The sequence below is a fragment of the Idiotropiscis lumnitzeri genome, chromosome 10, assembly GCF_059441095.1.
Source record: "Idiotropiscis lumnitzeri isolate Australia: NSW breed Sydney's pygmy pipehorse chromosome 10, RoL_Ilum_1.0, whole genome shotgun sequence".
Taxonomy (NCBI): Eukaryota; Metazoa; Chordata; class Actinopteri; order Syngnathiformes; family Syngnathidae; genus Idiotropiscis; species Idiotropiscis lumnitzeri.
The window spans coordinates 18,305,992-18,331,370 of record NC_142400.1 but is presented as its reverse complement, the minus strand read 5'-3'; the positions used below and the strand labels follow the sequence as shown (position 1 = coordinate 18,331,370).

At 39.8% G+C, this 25,379-nt stretch overlaps 1 protein-coding gene across 1 annotated transcript in view; it reads right to left on the bottom strand.

Annotated features, from left to right (window-relative positions):
• Window positions 1–7,175: 7,175 nt before the first annotated feature.
• The window catches only part of rspo2 (R-spondin 2), a 63,118-nt gene continuing 44,914 nt past the window's right edge, over window positions 7,176–25,379 (bottom strand). The window contains exon 6 of the mRNA XM_088306915.1: window positions 7,176–8,678. Within this exon, the coding sequence (XP_088163041.1) occupies window positions 8,563–8,678 (116 nt within the window). The 3' untranslated portion in view covers window positions 7,176–8,562. The remainder of the gene's footprint in view (window positions 8,679–25,379) is intronic.

The following is a 25,379-nucleotide window of genomic DNA, read 5'->3' as shown; positions in this document are numbered from 1 at the left end:
CATATTAGTTAATTTAGACTACACTGACACTTTAGAGTTGGGTGATTTAAAAAAAAACTTTAATTTTTTAGATTAGGTTTTTCTTTTTTTGTATTTATTTCTTTTTTAGTATTCCAACATCACGTTTTGGCCAAACTCCGTGGTTAACCAATGTGATTCCAGATTTCCTTCAACTCAAAGGCCAAGAGGTGATTCATTATAACAGTAAATTATAAAAACATGTCACATCCAGTGCAAATTTAGTTGCTATTGGAACAAATGTGTCACTTGTGCCCCAACTTCAAATTTACTGTTGGATACTGCGTGGTAAAGTCGAGTGCATGTTGTCGAAGCGTGACGCCACTAGTAACTTGTTGTAAAGCATAGATTGCCATCACTGCGGAGCCGAGTGGGTTGTTTCCTTCTAGTGGTTGCACTTGTTGGGCCTTTGAACCAGGCTTTAATAAAAGGACTCAACACGACTAAAGAAAACTCTCCCAGTCAGATTAAAAGAGTGCTTCAATCTCAGCCAACTAAACACATTTGGAACAAACACTGAAACGCAAACATGCATGCATGCACACACACACACACAGTTCACAGATGTGGTTTACCAAGAGAGAACCATTCCCTCAGATGTGGGGATGATTGCTAACCCGCTTATCAAGTGTCCCATTTCTAATACATGCGCAAAACAATGTCAAAGTACAACAGTGCCGGTAAAGTAATCCTTTTCATAGAGGATGAATTTATTTGTGAGTTGCTTATTTGTTGCCCCTTTAATTTTTCTTCATACTGTTAACTATGTAATTAATGCTTTAGTGGTGGTCTTGTTTATCGCATCCACTTCAGTGCAATTTTTCTTCATAAGCCTTTAAGGTTTAACCATTTTAGAGGAGTTGTTATTGTGTGGCCCAGGAGCTGGCGTCTGGTAATCGCTCTTAATTAACCTAAAACAGGTAACAGATGTCTTTAAATGTTGCTAAATTATCTTTTTCACCAATATGTGTTGTTTGCTTATGATGCAGTTCTTGAAAGAAAGAAATAAAAAAAAATCTAACAATTGTGTAGAGTAATAGTGAAGCTCAGGGCAGCATAATGAATTACTTTAGCACATCTACCCCAGAGTACTCAATTTCAAGATTCCAATTTTGGTTTCAGCTTTCTCTGTGCCGTTTGCATGTTCTCCCCATGCTTGCATGGATTTTATGCGGGTAATCCGGCTTTGTACCAAAATCCCAAAACATGCATATTAGGTTCATTGACAACTCCAAAATGTCTATATGTCCATAAGCAGACGAGCAGTCCCTGGTGAAGCCCGCTGCTTGTCCAAAGTGATCTGGGATAGGCTCCAGTTCACCCCTGACCCTAATGAGGACAAGCTGTATAGAAAATGAATGGATGGATATTGAGGAGCAAAGCTGGAAAGAAAAAAAACAGAAGGGAGTAGAATCCAAGTCATTTTCCTATTTTACCAATAATTAAACTCCGTTTATTTTTATAGCCTCATTTAATTTGCAGTTCCCTTATTTTTTGCATTTTTGGGGCCAGAGAGCTAAATGAAAATTTTCCACAAGCAACAGTTTCTGTTGGGCCGTGAAGTGTTAGGAACTGGTAAAAATTATTTCCTTTTCTTTATTTCTTTTTAGAGCAAATGTCAAATGACTCACAGTCAAAACAAATTACGTATGCCAGCAAAAAAATGTTTGATACATTTTCTTACTTTTATATGTCTTTATAGTGATGCCATAGTCCTGGTAGCCAAATACTTAGTTACTAATATTAAATTAAATATTGGGCAGCCTAAGTTTCCATGAAAGCCACAAAGTGGGCTGTTTGAGATCAATGGGAGAATCATTGTCTGTCAACACGAAGGTTGCAGATTTTCACCTACAGTGATTCCTTAAAAGGCTCATTTTAATTCATTCCGTGACCACACACTTAACTCAAAACATGTATTTCAAATTTATTTTCCTATTGAAATGAATAAAAGGGCCAGTAATCTTTTTCAGTCCCCTAAAATCAAACATTTGTTTTGAAAATTAAAAAAAAAAAATAGCAGTCTATAATATTCATCCATCCGTTATCCGAGATGCTTCTCGTCACGAGGGTCGCAGGCGTTCTGAGCCTAACCCAGCTATCTTCGGGCAGTAGGAAGGGTACACCCTGGACTTGTCGCCAGACAATCGCAGGGCACACAAAGACAAACAACCATCCGGGACATCCATCCATCTTCTGTACCGCTTCTCCTCACTAGGGTCGCGGGGGATGCTGGAGCCTATCCCAGCTATCTTCAGGCAGTAGGCGGGGGACACCCTGAACTGGTTGCCAGCCAATTGCAGGGCACACAGAGACGAACAACCATACGCGCTCACACTCATACCTAGGGGCAATTTAGAGTGTTGAATCGGCCTGTCATGCATGTTTTTGGAATGTGAGAGGAAACCGGAGTACCCGGAGGAAACCCACGCAGGCACGGGGAGAACATGCAAACTCCACACAGGATGGCCGGAGCCGGGATTGAAGCCACGCCCGATGCTGTCTCTCACTGTGAGGCCATCGTGCTAACCAGTCGACCACCGTGCCGCCCCCATCCGGGACACCGAGGGGCAATTCAGAGTGTGTAATCAACCTACCATTGTCAGGTGTGCTGCCTCAGTACCCTGAGGTCTGTGCAAGTATGTGTGGGGGTGTGTTTGCGTGGGTGTGGGTGTGTGTGTATGTACCTGGAAACTTTTCAGCTTTGGTGCGTTGGAGTTGTTAGCAGCTGAATTCAACCCTCCTAATCACTGACGCTATTTAAGAAGCTCTGGGACACCAACACATCGCCAGATTTTTTTCGCTTGTAACCAAGTTTGCAGCCATATTGCATTCTTCTTAGAGCCTACTTTGTTTTATATGACATTGCCTTTTCTGCCCACCGATCCTTTGTTGCTGCCACTACGTCCGTGAACACCTACTACCTGCCTGCCTTTCCTCACTGCTCGAGCCCAACACCTGTGACCTGCTTGTCACCCCGTCAGGAATCCTCTCCACCTCCGTCACACTTGACTTCCCAATAAACATTTTGTTTTGACCGCCAACCTTCACTTCTTAGTTTCTGCATTTGAATCCTGTAGCCCTCACAACGCTGACAACCTTGCATGTCTTTGGACTGTGGGAGGAAATTCACACAGGCATGGGGAGAACATGCAAACTCCAAACAGAAAGGCCAGTAGGAAACAAACTCTGCACTTCTGAACTGTGAGGCGCACGTGCTAACCAGTCATCTACCATGCCGCTCCATCTATAATAATGTACTTTATTAAAAAAAACATAGCTATGATGTAATTCAAGTGAATGTAAGCTATTAAATAGCATTTAATCATACATCACACTTTGGGATTCAATTAAATTACATGTGTCAAACTCCAGGCCGAGGGGTAAGATCTGGCTCGCCACATCATTTTACGTAGCCCGCCAAAGCAAATCATGTGCATCGACTTTCGGCTCCTTGCCAAAATACCAAAATTGTAAATTGACTTTAATTATAAAAACTCTGAGATATTGTAAGCATTTTTTTCCTACCAATCCCCCTTTAAAATATATGAACGAACAGATTTTACTGGCCTCTGATTTCAAAGTTAGTTATTCATTTGCTAAACATGATAAGCGGGGTTGAAAATGGATGGATATGTAAGATGAGGGTTTAATACATTTATTTGGTCATAACAGCCCTTGCAGGAAACCCTAACTTATTTGATAACCCTGAACGTGGACATTGTGTGTGTACCTTGGCCATCTGTGTCACGATCCGCCGGGAGGCGAGTTGGAGGTGGACCCAAAAGGCGAGGAAGCAGGGAAATGGGTAACTTAAAGAGAATTTATTAAGGGAATCAAAACAAGGATAACCAACGTAGCAGGGTGCAAAATAACAGAGGCAAACTAAACGTGACTAAACTGAACCACGGACAAAGAACAAAACAAGACGGGAACGAACTAAGTGGGGATATGAAACGGGACAGGTGACAAGAGCTGGGGGCATGAACGAGGCAAGGATATTAGAGGCGTGCAGAATCGCTAAAGCGAGGGCAGCGATGTCGGGAAAGGAAGGCAATGCACCGACGCTGAGCTGTCGGCATGGGGTGGTTAAATAGTCCGGTAATTATGGGAGCAGATGGGAGTCAGGTGTGCGAGGGTAACGGGGAACAGGTGTGTGGCTGGTGGGGACGGAGTGCTGAGGGGAAAACGCCCCACTCAGCTGACAAAGTAACAAAACGAAGACATGGCAGGAAGGTGACAAATAATAACAAAACCACCTGACATGACCGACACGGGTCATGACAATCTGGGGGCAGTATAATAGATATACAGGTATACAGTGCTGTGAAAAAGTAATTGCCCCCTTGCTGATTTATGTGTTTTTTTGCATATTCATCACTGATAATGGTTCCATCAAACCAATTTTGATTTAACAAAGAAACAACCCAAGGATATATAAACTGCAGTTTCTAAATGATGATTTTATTTACCAAGAGGGGAAAACAATACAAACCAAACTGGCCCTATATGAAAAAGTAATTGTCCCCTCAACATAATAGCGACTTCTGCCACCTTTAGCAGGAATAACTAAATTAACGTATGCAGTAATTGGTGATGAGTCTTTCACGCTGATGTGGAGGGATTTTGGACAACTCTTCTTTGCCGAATAGTTTCAACACTGCCATATTGGAGGGTTATTCTAACATGAACTGCCCGCTGAATGTCACACCACACCATCTCAAGTGGATTTAAATCTGGACTTTAAAATGTCAATTTTATTCTTTTTGAGCCCTTTTGGGGCGGACCTGTTGGCTGTTTTGGATTGTTGTCCTACTACACGATCCAAGTGTGAGGGCAAAAAAACTGATGGCCGGACGTTCTCCTTCAGGATCATGTGGTAAACAGCAGAATTATTTTTTTTGACTGTCACCGTAAATTGTCCTGGTCCTGAGGTAACAAAGCAGCCCCAGACTATCACACTGCCACCACCATGCTTTACTGTTGGCATCATGTTCTTTTTATTAGATACTGTGTCATTTTTACGCCACACGTAACGGACTGCACACTCTCCCAAATGTTCCATTTTTGACTCAACAGTCCTCAGAATATTCCTCCAAAAGTCTTTAGGAAAACCAGGATGCTTTGTCGCAAATGTGAGCCGAAGCTTTTGTTCTTTTGCGACAGCAGTGGTTTTTGCCTGGGAACCCCTCCATGGACGCCAGTTTTGACCAGTACCTCTCTTGAAGTGGAGTCATGAACACTGACCTTGACTGAGACCAACGAGGACTGGAGTCCTTTGGATCCTTTACTCGGTTGTTTTGTGACTTCCTGGATGAATTGTCGTCCCACTCTTGAAGTAATCTTGGTTGGTTGACCACTCTTGGGAAGCTGTACCACTCTTCCCAGTTTCTGTCATAAATCAGGTACTTGCTGCTGTGTAATTAATGATTGTAAGAATGTATTCACTCTTTAAAAGTGCTTTGATGTACTTTGCTAACGGTGGAAAAGTACACTATACAGTTAGGTCCAAAATCTATGATTAAAGTGGAGACAAAAATGTTATTTTCCATTCAGCAATTACACTATTATTATTTTTTGCAAAGTACCTCTTTTTTCAGACACTGGCATTATTTTGGTCAATTGACCAAATTTACATAATAACCATAGTTTTTGGACATCACCGGTATTTATTTTCCTCCCAGTAGACACTTTGGCAGCCCTTCACTGCAGACACTTTCACTCAGGTCTTGTCTGTGGGTCTCGCTGACTTCAGAATGTGAAAAGCATTGGATTGAGATCAGACCACTGATTTGGCCATTGAAGAATAATATTTCCTAGTCCAAACGATTTGCCTGAAAAAAAAGCCTCAAATTGCTTTCAGAGTATGTTTAGGGTCATTAACAAGCAGCACTGTGATGCACCATCCTATTGGTACGACATAATTTGACTGAATGCAAACAAAATAGCCCTTGAAATGTATCAGTTTTCGTACCTTGTTGTGAAGCTTCTGTATTAAATTCACGAAAGTTTTCTCTTGGTTCAAGGTAAATTCTGACAATTATACACCTACCTTCTCCAGATTATTCTTGGCTTCTGTGGATGTTGTGAAGTTCTCAAAGGTAAATACTGCACTACTACACAGTGTAGATTTTAAAAGGTTCATTTGAAACGTTCACTTTTTTAATGGTTGTATATAAACAGTTGGTTCTTGCCATCAAAATAAACAACCTGGTAAAAATTTTTGTTATATATGAAGACGTCTTTGAGTAAACTGTTCTGCAATTATGCCCCCGCGGTAGAGTTAGTAAATTTGTTAACAACCCTCACGACATGTTTCTCAGCCAATCACGTGAATGCTCGACTTGCCGAAGTTTCAAAGCAAAAGAGTCGCTTTGAAGCTGCCAAGTACAATCATGTTAAAGGGCAGCTGCCGAGTGGTGATCGCTTAGCCTTAACAAACACTGCTACCGGCATTAGTGTCTGATAATGATTTCACTTTTACATTAGATTTATTCATTTATATGATAATATGAGAACCATAACACTGGTCATCATTTATTTGTTTATTTTTTGGTTTTACAAAGCAAGCTAATTGTTTAGCACTGATTCTGAATATGCCCTTGATCTTCTCTAGCAAATACGGTTTTCATCATATTGACAATGTGTAATATATTACCATGTTTCTTAATATTTCTGAATTAAGGCTTGGGTTTAGCAACATTACAACTCACGGTAAAATCCATATTGCCCAAGCTTTTAGAGCTCAAACTTTATTTATTTATTGTTTTTTTTAATATCTCAAAAACCTGATATGCAAGTTTGTCATGTCTCTGATTGCAATTTTCTGTTGACTATTATAATCCTTTATTCAGTGCACTACGCAGCCCATGAAGGTGCTCAAATGTTCTGCTTGAAAATTTAAAAACATGATTGTGTAATACTGAATGTTCACAATACTCTTACACAATTTAGACCAGATTGTCCTGATAAAAAACTTTGGCTTCATACTGCACTGGCGCGACATGATGAATTCCACAAATGTTTTTGAAATCAAATGATAGTGAAAGTGAGTGCAACTTCATATATTAGTAATCTAGACAATGACAAACAATTTTCATACAGTCACATGAAATGTTTAATAAAACACAATGTACACATATGCAGTCCTATGACCATACATTTGCTGGCGTCTAATTGTTAAAACTCAGAATATATCAAAGCAGAGTTGTATATGTCATTTTTGCTTATTCTTTGAAACAGTGAAATCAGTAGATGTGGTTGAATGGATGGAATACAACACTAAGCAATGCATGACATTACAACAGAAATTCTTGCCGATATGCACATTATGTCAAACTCCCCCCAAAAATATTAAAGCATATAAGAGTAACAGTATGATGCAAAAAGAAATTGTCGTTGAAACAAAAAAAGTACAAATAGAATCAATAAATAAATCAAATATATACCTACCATATAAATGAAATAGCTATTTGATGGCTATGTTATTGTTTTTAATCATTTTAATCTGCAGCTTGGTATTACAGCCTTTTATCTCTACATTTAGAATGATGAACAAGTCAAGACTGAAAATACAGCAATAAGCCTTCATAATTAGATAAACTATGTACATGTGTGTCTCTGTCATGCTAGTCAAACAACTAAACTTCTTAGTTTTCTTTCTTTCTTATGCACACTATACAGTTAGAGCATACAGCGGACTGAACGTAAACAGTTTGTGCTGAGAATTCAAATACTTTGCAACTATGCATGGTAATTTATTTAATATTACTCTCAAAAATGTACACAACATAAAGGCCACACGTGGGAACAGTCCATATCCATTCAGACAGAAAGGTGAGGGTAGCTTTGACATAAATATAGAAACAAAACAAATTTAAAAAAAAGAAAAACAGTCTCTTTCAGCTCAAGGTGCCATCTTCTTGGCCGTCAACCTCACTTTCCTCAGCCCAGTCTCGTATCTCTTTTTCATCCTCTATCTTTTGCCCTGCTTCCTAGTTTGCGCTCCTCTTTGGGAGCTGTTTAATGAACCCCCCTTACCAATGCCCCCCTTGATAATACAGTTTGGCTAAGGTCTCCCCACCTTTCTTTTACACCTCTCTCTATTTGGCTTGCCCGCCTTTCCGGTCTCTGGTTGCCCACTCCATCTTTATCACCCTAGACAGTTAATGACATTGTTATTGAGGGGAAATGAGTTCAGAAATGTCAACTGTAAAGGTCCACAAGGCAAGGCGTGGGGTGGAATTGCAGGAATTGAGTCAACTAGCTGAACAGCGCAGCCTAGAGGAAGTAGCAAGAGGCAGGTTCGTGAAGTAGGTTTTGAGTGTGTTGGTACTGATATCGTAGAGTGGACAAACACTTTTCAGTGACAGATTTATGAATTGTGGTGATGTTCTGGTCGGTGGGGTGTAGTATGTTATCGGAGGTCTAAGACGCAGGCAAGGTTGACGGTGTTTCGTGATGTTTGTCAGTCAGAGCATGGTTGCAGCTAGCAGCTTTGCGTAGGTTCTTTGTTCAACGGTGAGTCCATCATCTTCTCAGTCCTCACTGGCTGGATCGTGCAGAGGCCAAGTGGTCGCTGTGCTGGTTCTGGGCCCAAAATCGCAGCCTCTGCTTGCCCTTCTTCTTTGATTCTTTGGATCGATGCTTCCCTGAGCCTCCTGTGGAAAAAAGGAGGAAAAAATGTTAGCTCATAAATCAGCTCCATTCTTTTTTTTTATGGTCATAAACTACCATGAAGCTCGTGGGCCTTCAATCTGAAAAGTGAAGTTCCAACGTCTGTTGACTACATGGGCTGCAGCTGGCATGTTTTTCTAGATATAACCCCCCAAAAAATCTCTCTTTTCTCCAAACTGACATTTGTGTTACTTGTGCTTATCAAGCAGGCAGTACATTCAGCAGGACAAGCCAATTTGTGGACCTGACTTTTTCCGATCATCTGCCAAGATTCACAGCGCTTGCCGTTTCAAAGACTTTCCATGGAGTCTTTTGAAAAGTTTTCTCCTCACTATGACATGATACCAAATACACATGAAACACAAAACGAGTCAGTCGTATATGTTGGAAGGTCCAATAAACGGGTCTGAACATGAGGTTTGAACTACGCGTTCACCCCTACACTTTCCCGTGCCAATGGAACAGAGGGGAGAGAAGTGCCGAAACTTGTGAAACTCAACTCTTCCCAACTTCGTCCCTCAGCCCGAGGTTAATCCGTCCCAGGTTTTCCCGCAGGGACAAGACATGCTGGAAACTGACATGCTGGTCTCATGGAAGCATGTGTGGTGAAGGTTTTGCACCCTCAACTCTCTGTGACAGGGAAAACGCTGGCTACTAAACCGCAAGGCAACAATCTGACTGCCAAGGCCACAAATAAGATAACGAGGTGTATGTGTGTGCGTGAGAGAGATTTATGGAAGACAGAGTGAGTGTGAGGGAATTTAAGGTAAAAGAAAGTCTAATGGGTTGGGGGGGAGACTTGGATGATGAGACCAAAGCTGGTCCTGATGTCGAAAACATAGCACACTCCTCGCCATGGTTCTTGTGGGAGTCGGTAGGGGTGTGGGAGGGATGCTAGAGAAAAATAAATACGTTTTTGGAACAATTTCAATAGCTTCTGGCTCTCATTATTGCACTTGTTCAACTCTTTCTCACAAAAAAATAGGTAAGTGTGTGTAAAATGGCATTATCTGTAATTGCCTTCTCATATGTGCTTGCACTTGGCCTTTAAAGCACCCCAAGAACACACCCCGTGCCCGTTCCTGGAGTAAAACTTGCACTTGTTTAAGCTGACACGCATGAGAAGGCGAGATATTGCTCTGCTAATAGGCTCTCTCGATGAATAATACAGATGCATGCAAACATCAAACCATCTCAGAGCTATTTCCTGCAATTAATCCCAATTGGTTATTTTGAGCCACATTGCCAATTTAAGCCACGGCCATAAAGCTTCTCACACACAGCTTACCCTGTGAGAACAACTTTCACATCACTTCCATCGCAATCGTTTGCCCTGACATGGAAGAATGCGAGCGGAAAACTTTGTACACTTGCTTAACTGATGCCACTTTAGATTTTTAGCACAGCTTACAGCACGAGAATGTTTGTTAAAGCAAACCTGGACCTGAAAGACATTTGGCTTATGGCAGAGTTTTCCTAGCCTTTTAAATAGGCAATTTTCATTCAAAACAGCGTTGCTAGGTGCCTGATAAACAACACTTTCAGTGAATCAACTCAACGTAAATTATATTTGACAGCTATAAAGAAACTGGTGCGCCATTAAACTCCTGTAACACGGAAAGCTCGATTCCTTGGACACGAGGTTACATTCAAGCATTTACAGCAACTGTTGGAAATGTAAATAAAGACGAGAGTTAAAAAATACTTCTCGTGTTCGGGTTGGGAACTTCTACGATGAAGCGTTACGTGTTTATACTTGTGTTTAATATGCACATCAAGCTTCTGCCTTCCAGATCTGTCATGTGCAAATCATTTCATACAAACATTGAGAAATTACACCATTTCCCAGCTTTAAAAAGTTTGTTTTCTAAACACTACTGCTTGTTTAGTTTGCTATTCTGTATTGATTTATTTCTCAGCCATTATAGAATATTAGTCCTTATCAAGTTCACAGATCCATAACAATTGAAATAAAACTTTTACAAGGAATTAAAAAAATAATTCATATAAGAGGAAGCTATGAAAGCAAATGCACTCTATAAGGTTATCTTTGAAATTTCACTGTCATCAAGTTTAACCTTACATCCATTTGTATTCATACGGTTAATCAGGTCAGATTATACTAATTACATCATATTATTGTGCTATATTTATTGGCCCAAACTCTCCAAAGTGACAAACACAATATACAAGCATATGAGGCAGCCTGTTAAACTCAAACTTCTCATTGTTGGCAGCTAGAGGGCAATCAATCCCCACATAAAACTCTTCCTCCAGATTTTGTCACAATCAAGTGATAATCCAAGAACCCTGTTTAGTTTTTCCTCAAGGCACCATGCATCCCGTGTTTAATTAATTACTTTAGAATCTAAAGTAATAGAAGAGGCTCATTCATTTTCCTGGAAACTAATTATTTACTCAACTTGATCATTCCATTGAAATGTTAGAACATATTTATAAATCTGGTGGAATGTAAAGATGAGTTTTATTATAGGAGGCAAAAAAAGTTTAAAACCATTTGCCGGCTTTGTTTTTTTACATTGTCAGTGGAACATGAAGGATTGAATGAAAGGAGAACCGCTTTTATCAGAATATAATGATCCCTCACATGCTATTTATTTCCGTTCTGGCTGCACTTACACACCACAGCAGAAGCATAACTCACCAATGTTTAGTTTTCCTTTACAGATACAATCTTTTTCTGCCAGCTTGACATTTGTATTTGAGCTGGAAATGAATGTAAATCAAACAAATAAACAACAAAAAAATATCTCAAGTACAAATCAAAATGTTTTGTATTCAAAATCAGAAGCAGAGCTTGCGGTGGGACGGTTGTTTATTGCTGTCAGAAACGACCTTTCGTGGAATTCTTTTATGTTCATGTGCCTTGGTCTGTGCGTGTTTGAAACAAACACATGCCTGTAATTCCTTGTATCCCACTGAGTGTAAGCTCCTGTGTCATCTGTATGAACTTCAGAAGTACTTTGGAAAAATATTCAGCTTTTTTTGCCCCCTTCCAAGGCTCTCGGCAATAATCAAGAGAAATAGCAATGAGCATTTTGTGCCAGGGATGGAATGGTCCGTCTGTCCGTCCATCCTGGATGGATGGCCATTCTTGGAACAGATGATGGAGGACTAGTGATGTTAAAAAAGGGACATACTGATCAACGAATCATATTTACACTCAGAGCAGAATTAAATCTTGTAATTCTGTAATGGTGTGTGCAACTCAGCGAGAGAGAGAGAGAGAGAAACACGGAAATGAAACACGCACCTGTGTAAAGAATCAATTGAGAGCCAAAATAAGCACAATAAATGACTAACTGAGCAAAGGGATGAAGTGCAATAAATACAGCCATCTCTACAGTGCCACTCCGGTACGAGCACTTCTGTGAATTTGCCTAATACGACAACAAGAGTCTAAGAAAGATTTTGAGTTGTTTTGGGGGTAAAAGCATCTTGCGGTGTTTATAATATAGATAATACCCCATTTAATAACATTGAGACCTACGGCTATTCATCTGAAGCAGCTAATAATCTATTTTTATGTATGCAGTTAGCTCTTGTGGCTTTTGATCAGGTGTGTGTTTTGTAGTCCGGAAATTATGGTCTTTTTTACAGATGTTATTGGGAAACTAACCAGCTTTGAATAATATTTATGAATTATGAAATCTCTGCCATTTAACTCCTCATCATGCACAGAAATAAATCGTAAATTGTGAATGACAGACGTTACGTTTACATTTGACAGTGATACATTTTTGATGAACTTCAGTTTCATTTCATCGTTCATGGTTAAATAAGTCTACATTGTATTTCAGACTTCCTGAATTTTCCAATAAATATTACTAATATTACTCTTCAACTGTGAACAAATAGAAATGCACTGACTGTAGGCAGAGTCCAAATGATTTCATCCACTAACAGCGCTGGCAGTACTGCATAAGTCAAAGGCCTAATCTTACCTCTATTGCTTGTGGTTTGAGAGAAATCGATGACTGAACTCAAGAAGGCATTAAGACATACGGTAAATGGGATCCGATTCTGCTGTTAAAAAAATAAATAGATAAAAAAACATCCCCTTCTCTTACCCAAGTGCTCCTCTCAGTGCAGCCCGCTAATTAATATACTTCACAGCACTAAGGGAGGAGTTGGCATGCTGTCAATCAACAAATTTGAAGTAGTGGACATAAGGAAGGTAAATTCATATTGAGAGGCTCATCTCTTGCATAAGCAGGCCGTAGTGCAGGCCATCGTTTGTGAGGGGAAAGAGAAAACTGCTGGCGCCAGTGAGATTTGATTTCAGTGGGAGGAATTGGATTATCAGCCATTAAGGGCCTCCTCACACATACATTTGTCACGCTGTGAAGGAAAAAGGAGCTCTCTTTACTTACACACTCGCAGCTGTCTGGAAAAAGGTTACATATTCTGTACACTGATGCATCTCCAAATGTTTCATCTGATTTATAGGTGGTACTCGGCCGGATGACATCAGGTGAGCAAAAGTTCAATAAGACGGAGTCCAAAGCTTGGCCCAAACGCTCAAGTAAGGTTCAAAGTTTTGCTTCATTTCAGAGTTGGATATTATTTCCAGATAAAAATGCAGGAAAAGTGCAATATTTTAGAATTACTGATGCAAACAAATGCTGGGAAAAAGAAATGACATGGAGAACAATCATTTACAAGAACGCTCATCTTGCCAACCAACTGACAAGAGGTTTTCTGCACAGTGTCACTGAGCTCTAACAAGGTTACTGTGTATCGCACTCTTTCATTCACTCTTACACTTTGTGCTTCTCTTCCCCCTCCCATGTTCTGCTTCCTATCACAGTACTGCTGGGCTCAAATGATTTAAAACATACACATTCCAATTCAAAAAGCTAATGTTAGGATTAGTTTGGTCATTATTTTCTCATCTAAAACCTGGTGCAGGATATGCGGAGGGATTAATGCATTTTAGTTCACCCATTCGCTCTTTGATGCTCTTTCTTACTGACAATAAGTTAAAGTGAAAAGCGACTTGGAGATTAACATCTCTAAGCGGAAAAGTCCCAGCTAAACATGCATGAATGACAAGGTGATTAATATGGCCAATAGTCAGTACAGACAGCATGTTTTTTCCCCCTCTGAGAGAGTCTGTCATAGCAGCAAGAATCAGCCGCAAATGGTCCACTAGGGCCAAAGAACAGAGGATGACCCTGCACATTAAAGTATCCATCAGTCTGCTCAAAGTTTAACATGACACTTTACTGCCTTTCACAATATGTTAACAGATCCCTTGTGCTGTTTGGGTTACCACCACTGGCTCCAGAGTATAAAGGTGGCTTAATAAGTATTATTATGATCGGAGACTCTGAAAGTTTTCTTCTATGTTTTCCCTTACATATTTCTACTGTCCTTAACAGATTCATTGGAAATATCGTTTCCAACTGGACAAGGAAAGCTGTAATTCAGTGATTTGTCTGATCGGATGATTAATCTTGGAAACACTGGGGCATGCTTCCTCATCTTCCCAAAAGCCACTTACGGGTAAAGCTGAATGATTGTGGAAAATTATCCAATCGCAATTTCTTTTTTAAATTGTGATTTGGTTTGCAAAGGTTTTTTTCAAGGTCCTTTTTTAATGTATTTTTAGATATATTTTTCAACAATTAATCTTCACAACAACAAACAATGTCAGTTATGCTATGCATTATAGAATACTGACGTGAAGGCAAATGAAGCATTAATTAACAGGAAAGAAAGTTTATTGGCTACAATTACAGGTTTAATATTTTGACGTTTAAGATTTCAATGTGCAATGTGGTAACCTATTACCAAGACAGCATAATTCTGTCACACAAAAGTATGATGTAAACTTAAATATAGTATATACTATACTGTAGCGGTCCAAATTCAAGTGCTGTTTACAACAATGCAATTGCAAACAAATCAGTAGTTTTACAATTTCCTACATATCACTTTGTTTCATGAAACATGACACGGTATGTAAATTTCTTCAACTTCTCATATAGACCAATAAAAAAAAAAATAGTGGCTCCACCACTCTTTACATGTCACTTCATTTCCTGAAACATGATATTTAAATCACTTACTGAGCTTATAATATAGTTTAGATAAATATATAAAACATACATTAAAGTTTTCCCGATCTTCAGTTAAAATAACATCACACACGCCAACCAGTAGGAAAACTAAGATAATACCTACTTATGACGTAATATATCATATGTATTCAATAATGACTAAGCCTCAGCGGTGTCTAATTGTTAAACATCTTTTGGCTTTCTTTTGGTTCGAAACAGACGGCCAAATTCATCCTTTGCACGGGTGAATTTTTGTTTTACATGGCTCAAATAGCCACATACTATCGATTTCTGAGACATGTAAACAGAAGTCAACGATAGCTGCACACAACCGACAACCATCAGAGATCAAGTTCAACATGCATGCGACGCACGTACAGGTCTTTTTTTTTTTTTTTTTCAAAGGCTCAGACTAGACAGTCGGACTGACTTCCAGACATAGCCTGGACTCAAGAGAGGGGTTGGATACGCATCCACTCTGGAGTTGCCCCCAATCAGAGGCGCCAAACAGGTATGGGTAGACTTATTGCCCCTTAATGTCAAAACGATGGCTGAGAAAGCAGATGGATGGGTACTGACTGTTGGTTGTGCCTATGTCACCAAATATCAGTTCAGAGTACCAACCCTACTTGGAGTACTTAGGGGTGGAGGCGGAGAGCGCTCCCACTGAGGACACAATCATTTTGTGAGCACTGAAGTCCCGCAGACCTGATATAAAAAGTACGTCTGTTTTCCTGATGTCATATGGTCTTAACGACAACAAACAAACAGACAGAGCTTGTTGATTGATATGATGAATGTCTGTAAGTCTTTCATTGCATCAGTTGAAAGTTAAGTTGAAAAAGAAAATACATTGACTTCAGCTGCACCATGTGCTGTCACCCATTGTAATTCTTACTCAGTTGGACGAAGTTAACAAGAGCCCCACACAGGACCAGATGGTTTCTTACCAACCGATGCAAGGTTTAAAAGCTTAAAGCTACTTTCTGCAAGATTTACTCTTCAAAATACACCTGTTTTTTCATCTAATAATAATAATAATGATAATAAAAAGAATCTAATTCCACAACATTGTAGTAGGACTACTGCACAAGTGTCTACACAGTAACTGTCCAATATAGAAAGTTTAGATTGAATGGAGAGTCATTCAAATTTAAGTCAAATCAAAATGCTTCTAATGCAAGCAGTTGTTTAGACATTGGTAAATTGCATGTTGATGTGCAATATCAGACACAGAGGGAGAAAAAGAGTAGAATGGGTCCATGACTTGCCAATAAGATATTGTTGTTGTTCTAATTCAGCCAAGCAATAAATACCTTCAATATTTACTCTTTTCTGTCTGGCTGGTTAGTGTGTAAAGCTACTTTCTTATTTTCCACTTTGAATTCATTATTTTTTGTAAGCTAAGTAGCAGTGATTTCACACTGCCAATTGTAGGATGAGGGTAAGCAGCCAGGCAGTGAACAGCCATTAACGACAAGCCCGCTCAGCCTGATGCGCCTGGAAACCACAGAACTCCCGAGACGAGCGAAGCCCCCGCTGTGGTTTGCTATCTCTCGACTGACTCATCGACACATCTGGACTTAAGTACATGTGGCTCTCATGCTGCACGGGCACTTGGGTAAATGAGGGATAATTAGGCTTAGTTGACTTTAATGAATGGCTTAATGTTGTGTTTCATTTCAGATGAGAAAAAATATATAAAGCTCAGCACTTATCAAAGGGAAGGCTCCTGAAGGCGTGTTGCTCTTGTGGGCTAAACATTTTGTAATTGTTGTATAGATGGGGTCAAGGCAAAGTGAGCTGAAGATAGCAGCAGCACACGAGGGAGTGGTTACAATGTGACCACAGATTTAAAGATTGCGAACACACTGGGACACACGGTAGCAAATTGATCATTCTCTCTGGAAAGTTAGTACAGATGTGAACTCTGTCACTACTCAAGGACACAGTGAACGCTACAACACTCCATTTGGATTTCTTATACTTTAGATCAATATGACGGAAGAGCCTGATCATCTTATTAAACGTTTTATTGCCTCATGACTCTGTATCCTCTGCACATTTGATGACGTAACAGTATTACCTCACTCCTGGATATTTTACATTGTTCAATTGCATCATTTGTGATTGCGTGCTAAATATATATATTTTGTTCAAAGGTTTGTTTGCTGTTATACGATGGCCGCTCCAACTACCACAGACAAATTCCTTAGTGAAGAGGATTCTGATTCAGATTACAGTTTATATGATATATAAAATACAAGCAATCCCAGAGTAATTGTTTAATCACTAAAACAAGAGAATAAAATAATAAGGAAAAGACATCACATACTTTGGCACAAATTACATGTTCACAAGGTGGAGGAGAAAGTATAAAAAATACATATATATATATATATATATATATTTTTTTTTAAATACAGTTATTTGAATGTATCCAAATGAATGCGTGCAATACATTTTCCATTTTAAACCCCAATATATAAGCCCTTATAATTCACTAACCCCCCACCCCTTTTTTGCACATATGCTTAATGATTTTAGATTTAATAGACTCCTGAAATTATATTTTTACTGAGAAAGTGGATTGCAATTCCTTTCCGATTCCATTAATCATATTGAACAGGTAAAATATCCTGCTTTTATTTAACTGCAATGTCATATCTACGATAAGCGTTCCTGAAAGGGGGAAAAAAATCATATCAAATGTAAGCTGTGTTCCCTCACTACTTTTCGATACGGTAATTGATGCTTTACTATATTGCAGGTTTTCGTTTGTAATCCAAACTTCATCAATTACTGTTATACCTTGCTATTTTGCGGGTATTCTTGCTTTTTTCTTCTTTCTAAGTAGGAACTTTTTTTTTGGGGGGGGGGGTTTAAAACCGAGACGATGAACATTAGCAATTTATTTACTGCCCGTGCACTACTGAGAGAGTGTGTGGGTTCAGAGCGGCGGTGCGCTCCCTTCTCATTAATTTCCGAACACAGCCTATGTTCTAAACCAATCAGCATCTTGTGCTTGAACTGTTTCCATCTGGACGGCTTGACGCACCGTGTCCCCCAATGGAGTGCCTCGAGCGTGCACCGACACTCCATTTTTGGTCCGCTCCAAATAACAGAATGGCACATTTGAACGACGTTATGAGTTTCCAAAAGGTCGGAGTGAAGCAGTGCGCACTATTTCCAAACGCGCTCTAGAGCCCTTTGCAACCAAAATCCCCGTTAATTCATCACGGGTACGCTACTTGACTTGGGTTGTTCTGTTACAATTTACATATTTATATGTATGTATGTAATTACATGTGTATATAAATGTACAGTATGAAAGTGCTACATTCCAAACCTGAGGGTGTTACATAAGAGGGTTTCGAGTAAAATTACCAAACTAGCCTGACAAGAGTAATTTTCCCTTCTATGGCTTTTTGTTTGTGTATAAAAGGAATGCAGGATTTCCCTTCCTCACTTTTGACATTTATGTTCTTATTCTAAACCGTTTTAAAAAAACAAGTTATTTGAAATACATCTAGGTCCTAGATTCTAGGATTTCATTACTTCATAAATGGTATGCACTCTTCCACTGTACTGTGGCTTTTTGATTAGGTCCTGCCATTTGGCGTTATCTGACAGTATTTTGCCAATTTTACATGTCACTATAGTAAAACCACTGACTTGGGATGACAAAAATGATGATGCCTTCCTAATAGCCACTGAAATTACTACCTTCAGCTGTTTATTATAACTGTCTTTGTAACAATAAATTAATATACAGCAATAGTGACAAAGACGTGAAACAGCCACCATGGATGTTCCCACCAACGTAGAATTTTCCTTCATGCCAAAGTGTTGCTCATTCATGTGCGTGCGCACATTGTTTCTCTAATTCCACCTGGTCTACATCCCCCTAGTTTCCGTGGGCCTTGTAACAGAATGGAGCACAATACAGGAGGAAATTGTCCAGCAGGATTCATTCTAATTTCTGCACAAGGCCTTTCATCCCTCCTTTTCTCGACTGGGAGATTTCATGAGGAAATCCCTCACATGTTAGGACATGGAGCGCAACTGTCCCTAAACTGGACCAGACCTTAACGAGAGGGGAGCCAAACTAAGACGGGCAGGCTTAGGCACTAAAACGGAGACGGGCCATCAGGATCCCGCAGAGACCGCTCAGTGATAGCTGGTGATGAGGGAATACATGCAGGCTGATTATTTTTGTTGTCTCTGATTGTTGTACTAACTCTGGAAGGCTCTGTTCAGTCTCCTTTGGTGATCCTGCACATATTGTTTGATAAAAATAGATCAATAGTTCACAGAGTTTTTGGAAGGAAGGAGAGCCTGTGTTTGATGTATTACCAGAGCTGCTGCAGCACAGGGTAAAAGGAAAAGCCCGTCCAGGAAGGGTCTGATCCTCTCTAAGGCCTGCGCTGCATCAAACACTTGTCAAACACCAGGCAGATGGACAGCTGAGTGGCTACGACAGATTGGATCACAGGAACGGGCCAACAAGAATCACTGCTGCTCAGCTCATCTATCCAGACATGGCTCTCAAAACTCTTGTCAATAATCCCCCTTGCGTCTCACTCAAATACAAACAGAGGGCTTTGGGCCATATGGCAGACATTTTCTTGTTGGTTTTAGATGTGGATGATTCCAGGGCAATTTCAACGGTCATTTCAAGGTCTCACCTTACGGAGGTTTGAGTACGCCAGAGTTACAGCACAGGAAGGTGAAAGGAATCAAATCAATGAGAGATCCAAGATCCCACTAATCCAAGAGAGATGTCCAAGGTTTATTGGGATCACGGACCTGAACCTTGCCACCCAGCAAGATAAGATATTTATATTTTAAAGAGGTTGGATGTCGTGCCCGGGAAGAGTGTGCTTTCTTGACAGTAACCACCAAATTACGTCTTGAATTTTGTTTATCATTCAGTTATGCAGTCTGCCCACCTCTATGGACCACCAGTGTCAATGACAGCGGTGTCCAAGCTTTTTCATCGAAGGGTCATAGGGAAATGAAATAGAGTATGCAAGGGCCACTGGCATTCTTCACCTTGAATCAATCCATCAGTTTAGGTAGCTATACGAAGCCATTATATTGCATATTGTTTTAACATACAGTGGCTGATTGTGGTTGTTTGTCTAGTTCGGAGTGTACCCCGTCTATTGCTCGATGACAGCTGTGCTCCAGCATGCCCGTGACCCCAGTGAAGACAAACGCTTTGGCTGATGAATGGATGGTTGGCTTAAGTCACACATCCCTGTTCAAAAGCCATGTTTTTTTGTAAAAAAGAAAAAAAAATGACACCAAGGTTGCTCATTTCAAAACATTTTTCTCCATTAATTTCACATTCATGGTAAATGGGAATCCGCACACACGCGATACATTTTAAAGTTCCTCTGATTAACCCCAAATAACATTCAATTGTTCTAGTATAGGCTTTTTGTCGCATTTTTGTAGTTGCGTCTTAGAGCAGAAGCCATGACCCAGAGAGCTTCCAATGCCTCAAAGCGATTGCATTATCCAAAGTTATCAGCCAGGATTAGGGTAAAGAAGAACGTCTGAGGCATTACATATACCAGCAGCGGAACACAGAGAAGACAGTCATCATCAAGTGGAGACAATACAGCAATACGTACAAAATAAAACTAGCCGGGTGCAAGAAGCCGACAGTGACATTGAATGATCTGCAGAAATTTCAAACACTTGTACAGGCTGTATAGTACATGTGAAACAATCTCCAGTCTTCATTTGTCTGGGCTATGGGGTTTAGTGGCAAGAGAAACACATAAATATATTAAAAAAAATATTTGAAATCTCCCAAACGCGTATGGGAAAATGTGTTATGGGCCAATGACACGGATTCTTGACAAGTCGATCACGTGATCACCAACGCTTAATTTTTTTTGTCGTTGTTGTTTTCCTTGCGCCGCTCCTGACCCACCCAGAATCTGTTTTATCAACTAGCTTACACATAGATCTTAAACGACGGGACATACAAGTACAAACCAAAAAGCTCTAAGCAGTTACTTGCGAATTGCAGGGAATCCTTGGCAGTTGGCATTAACATGCGCCACACTGAGGAACAAGCTTGCGAGCTGCATTTGCTAGCTGGCGTGGCTCAACATTATCCTCTTGTTGGTAGATCCTCTCCTTTAAGTAACTAATCCTATCCTCCGTGTAAGATACATTTTTTCTTAGCATCGTTCACACTGAAGACAGTTGAGAAGTTGCCTATGCGTGCAACGGCAAGCCAGAGAACAGGAAAAGAAACAACACTAATTGCTATGTTAATGTGGTATTCCCAAACACCAGAAAAGGTGCTTGGCTGCAACCATATTAAAGTGGAGAGCAACCAGCTACGAACAGCAAATTAGTAGTTAAATAAATATGCAATTAGTGTCAATGTTCAAATACTTGGATTCATTTTGGACTTCTTACTTTATTGAACAAGGTCAGCAAACGTGACAAAAGTCTTGTGTCCCTCACAAAGTATTAGCTTTTAAGGTTTTGGTGGTATAATGTGATCTGCTCTTTTTTTGTAAATAATTTAATTCTGAAGGCCACACCAACAGTTATTATTATTGTTGAGAAGTTGCTGACCCTTGTGCAACCAAATTAACTATTTACTTACCTCCCCTCCTTGAGATATTTCCCCCCCAAGTATGTTGCTCTGGATACAGATCACATTAATTTGTGGGAAAGAGTTTTTGAAAGAAAAAAAAAAAAAAAAAAACACGATCAATTTAAAATCTTCAGTTAACCTGAAATGCATGTTTTTAAAAAGTGGTAGGAAATCCGATTACCCAGAGGAAATCAAATACAAGTACATTGATAACGCCACGCAGAAATGTGCAATATGAAAATTTAACAGAGAACCTTTGGCTGCGAGGCGGGCGTGTTAGCCAAATAATGTGCTGTGTTTCCATTTATCACCAATATTTTAAGGTAGTAATATGGCTGTGTTTTAAGCATTTGCTCTCCTCAATTTACCAAAATCTTTGACTGCAGCTTGTACTTATGGAAAGGTACCCCATGGGTCAAGCAAGAAGCTCGTTGATTTGTCTAATCTTTTTCACAATAAATAAATACATATATAAATAAATAAAGACATGTTTTTGTTTTAGTTTTACATTGGTCTTGGCAATCTTTAGGCTCTCTGAGTTCATCCCCGATTCTTAGAGTACAAATCTCATTTTTGTGGTCACTGGCACCAAAACAAAGGGACGTTTCTTCCAAGTCAAACAGAGGAAGTTTATCATCTCCAACAACCTCATGGATACAGGTTGGCCCTTGAGGTTTGTCATCAGAAAGCCAGTAAAAGTCACTCTTTAAAGCTTACATTGCTCATGTGTGACATCACCTTAGTGTTCAGCTTTACAGATGGTGGGAGTGAAGGGCTCTGCTGCGTGCTCTCTACTTACCACCATAAATTGTCGACTTTTAGTTGCCCCCTGTTTTTGTTACTGTGTTGTTGACCCACCACGCGCACACACACACTTAAAAAAGCGAGAAAATCCCAAAGATGAGCATATAACCAACGGGAGCAGGTCTGTACTTGTCACTTTGTCGTGTCTCAAAGCCTCCACCCTGGCTCATTGCTCACGGACAAGATTGGGTCAAAAGCCAAAGTCTCGTTCTGAATCACTAGATGTAATTAAAAGCTGTAATGTCTCTATAAAACTGACGGCCACATATAGAGATAGACAGCGAAGGAGGGTGGAAAGAGGAGGAAAGCTGAGAATGCGCTTCTGGTGCCTGAGTCTGAGTTGCTGCAACTGTGCACCAGATGTTTTCGGGCACCCTTGTTCAGATTTCCTTCTTTCCTCCTCCAGCCAGATCACTGGAAGCAGACAGCATGCAGAGCTGCTCTCAGCTATGTGCGCCACATCCTCCTCCATGACATGCATGTTTGTTCCCCAGGCAGCCTCGCTGAGTGAAATGTAAGAAGCAAGCCAGTGTACTGTAATTCCTATCGGAGACAGGAAAGGAGTGGAAACAAGACCAAGAAAACGTGCCGCTAATGTGGTGACTTATTCTGCCTGTGAGGTCGATTTTATCGTTTCTTAGTGACTTTTACTTGTTTCTCACAGTCTGTTTGAGAATGTATGCACATGATTCCTCATCTGTATGGTGTGGGATATGATGAAAGTTTTGTGGCAGACTGGAGAATTGTCAGCAGCACTGTAGTGGAGGTCTGGCAGCCTCTGACGAGCTTGGGTTATCTAAATATGAGGTGAAAAAACCCTGACACCGGGCCTATTTAAAACAAGGGTTATATCGATATACAGTCGGGTGACAAATTAGAGCAAGCGGCCAGAACAGCTTTTGCAATGATTCTACAAGTTTCTGGAATTCCACGGGAGCAATACAAAACCATTGTTCCCAAGATATTTCCTTATTTGGTGGTGGAGAGTACCGTCTTTAAAGTTGATCCAAAGTGTCCCAATTAAATTTAGTTCAAATGCCATTAAGCGGTCAATGTTCTATTTCAAACTATCTGCCTTTGTTCCTGAACTAATTTATTCACGTTTAGTCCTTTGTTACGAATTAGTGGAGACTTTCAGTTATTGGATGAGACTTTTTTTTTTTAAATCTCTTGTTCATGTAATGTTTGGTTATCAAATGATTACATAACTCAGTCTTGATTATGCTACTTGAGCAACAGTTACAACTACACAGGCATATTGGCCAAACATGTTTCATAATAAAATCATTTTTGTGTGCATCAGCATTTTCAATTTGTACAACATTTTCAGAATTGTTTTTTATCATCAGAAAACTTCATCAAAACACTACTTATCACTTCCACTTTTGCTATTAATTTTATCATTAAAACCAGGCAGGACTATGTTAAAGAAACAAAAATTCAAACTATTGCCGCGGTAAGATAGTGTATAAATTATTGAGGCATTTTGGAAAAACAAATCATCACTGATATATATATATATATATATATATATATATATATACACATAGTGAGAGAGAGAGAGAGAGAGATTTTGGGGGGGTTACACTAAATAATAGCATATGGCTGAACCTCTCCTCTAGTAACATCACAGCATTGAATTAGAGTTAAGAATCTTTACTTTTAGTGTATAACAGATATAGAGCTGTATTGTGGGAATTGGAATATGCCCCTGTAAAAAGTGGCATATAACTGTCTTTAAAATCATAAAAATGTAGCTTCCAGGTCTCGCTGAACATGTGATGTGGAGGGCAGAATTTGCCCGGCAGGCTTGAGTTTGACATATGTGTTACAGGGTGTAAAAAGCATCTTAAACTGTCCATCAAGTGGAATAGTCTCCAAGGTCCGCTTCACAGCCTTAAACATGTCATGGGTAATATCAGCCCATATACTGCTCAGCAGGGGGAAATAGCTCCCATTTGTGGCACATGGGATCATGGGAAACATTCTACTTGTTCAGTGTAGTTCTTGGTGTCTTCTTCTCTAGATGGGTTTTTTGCTACTTTGTTTGCATATAACATGGGGGTGTTAATGGCATCTGTCCCATATACGCTCACTGCTGTTTATGTGACCCTACGATGATGGCTGAATGTTGACATTATTTTGTATTGAATGGTTTAAAAAAAAAAAAAGCATTTTCACATACTGATGGAACTTGCAGTCGCTGATCACAAACAATCCTGTCATCATAATAATGGGATGTAAATCGGAAATTGTAGGATTTATTAAAAAGTGAATACAAAAACACATGCTCCAACAAAATTGCCTTAAGATGAGCAGTGCACACAATCTGGCGATAACTATCCATGACGTAAGTTTATTTCACAATCAAAGTGTGCCGTATTTTCAAAATGGATATCCAAGGAATTCTCATGTTTCATTAAAACTCCACGATCCGGAAATTAGGACCACCCTCAGACTTCACTGAACCCTGGACGGGAGAATTGCCATATCTTGTGCGTAACGTAAGAAAGCCGCATAAAGAATTTACTTAAGGAGGAAGTCAACCCCAAAAAATTCTTTGCAATAAAATGTTTTCTGCGCCTTCAGTAGTCAACACAAACGGCAAAATCCACCAGTTTTTAGCCATTTTGTTACTTCTGTCGACTAAAAATGACATCACAGTTGCTCAGAGCTCAGTTAATGACCAATACAGCTCATCTGTTTTTGGAAGCTGAGCCATGATGGATCGTGATCATGTTTTTAGTGCTTAACTCATATTCCGCAAACACAATATTAATCACAATGCCATGTTCCTACTTGTGGGTCTGCATTGAACATATTCTTGTTAAGAAAATTTGGGGTTGACTTCCCTTTTAAGCGCAGACACGATGACAATATGATCCTCGAGTTCACAGGTGACAAAATCAGTCGTCCAACATAATCAGGATTTAGCATCTGTCCAAAACATAACTACCAACATTAGATTTATTGCAAAGTATAATCTTGTTTGCCTACATGCGTCTTCAAAAGGCAGTTTAGCAGAACCATAACTCAGCAGGAGTGTGAAGAATGTGGAACAAAAAAACAGACAACCATCCTCTGTCATCTGCCTTGAAATGACCAGATGACAATATTCTAGAGTTAGGTGCCAAGAGCATTGCTAACCCTTTCAACTCCCACTTTCC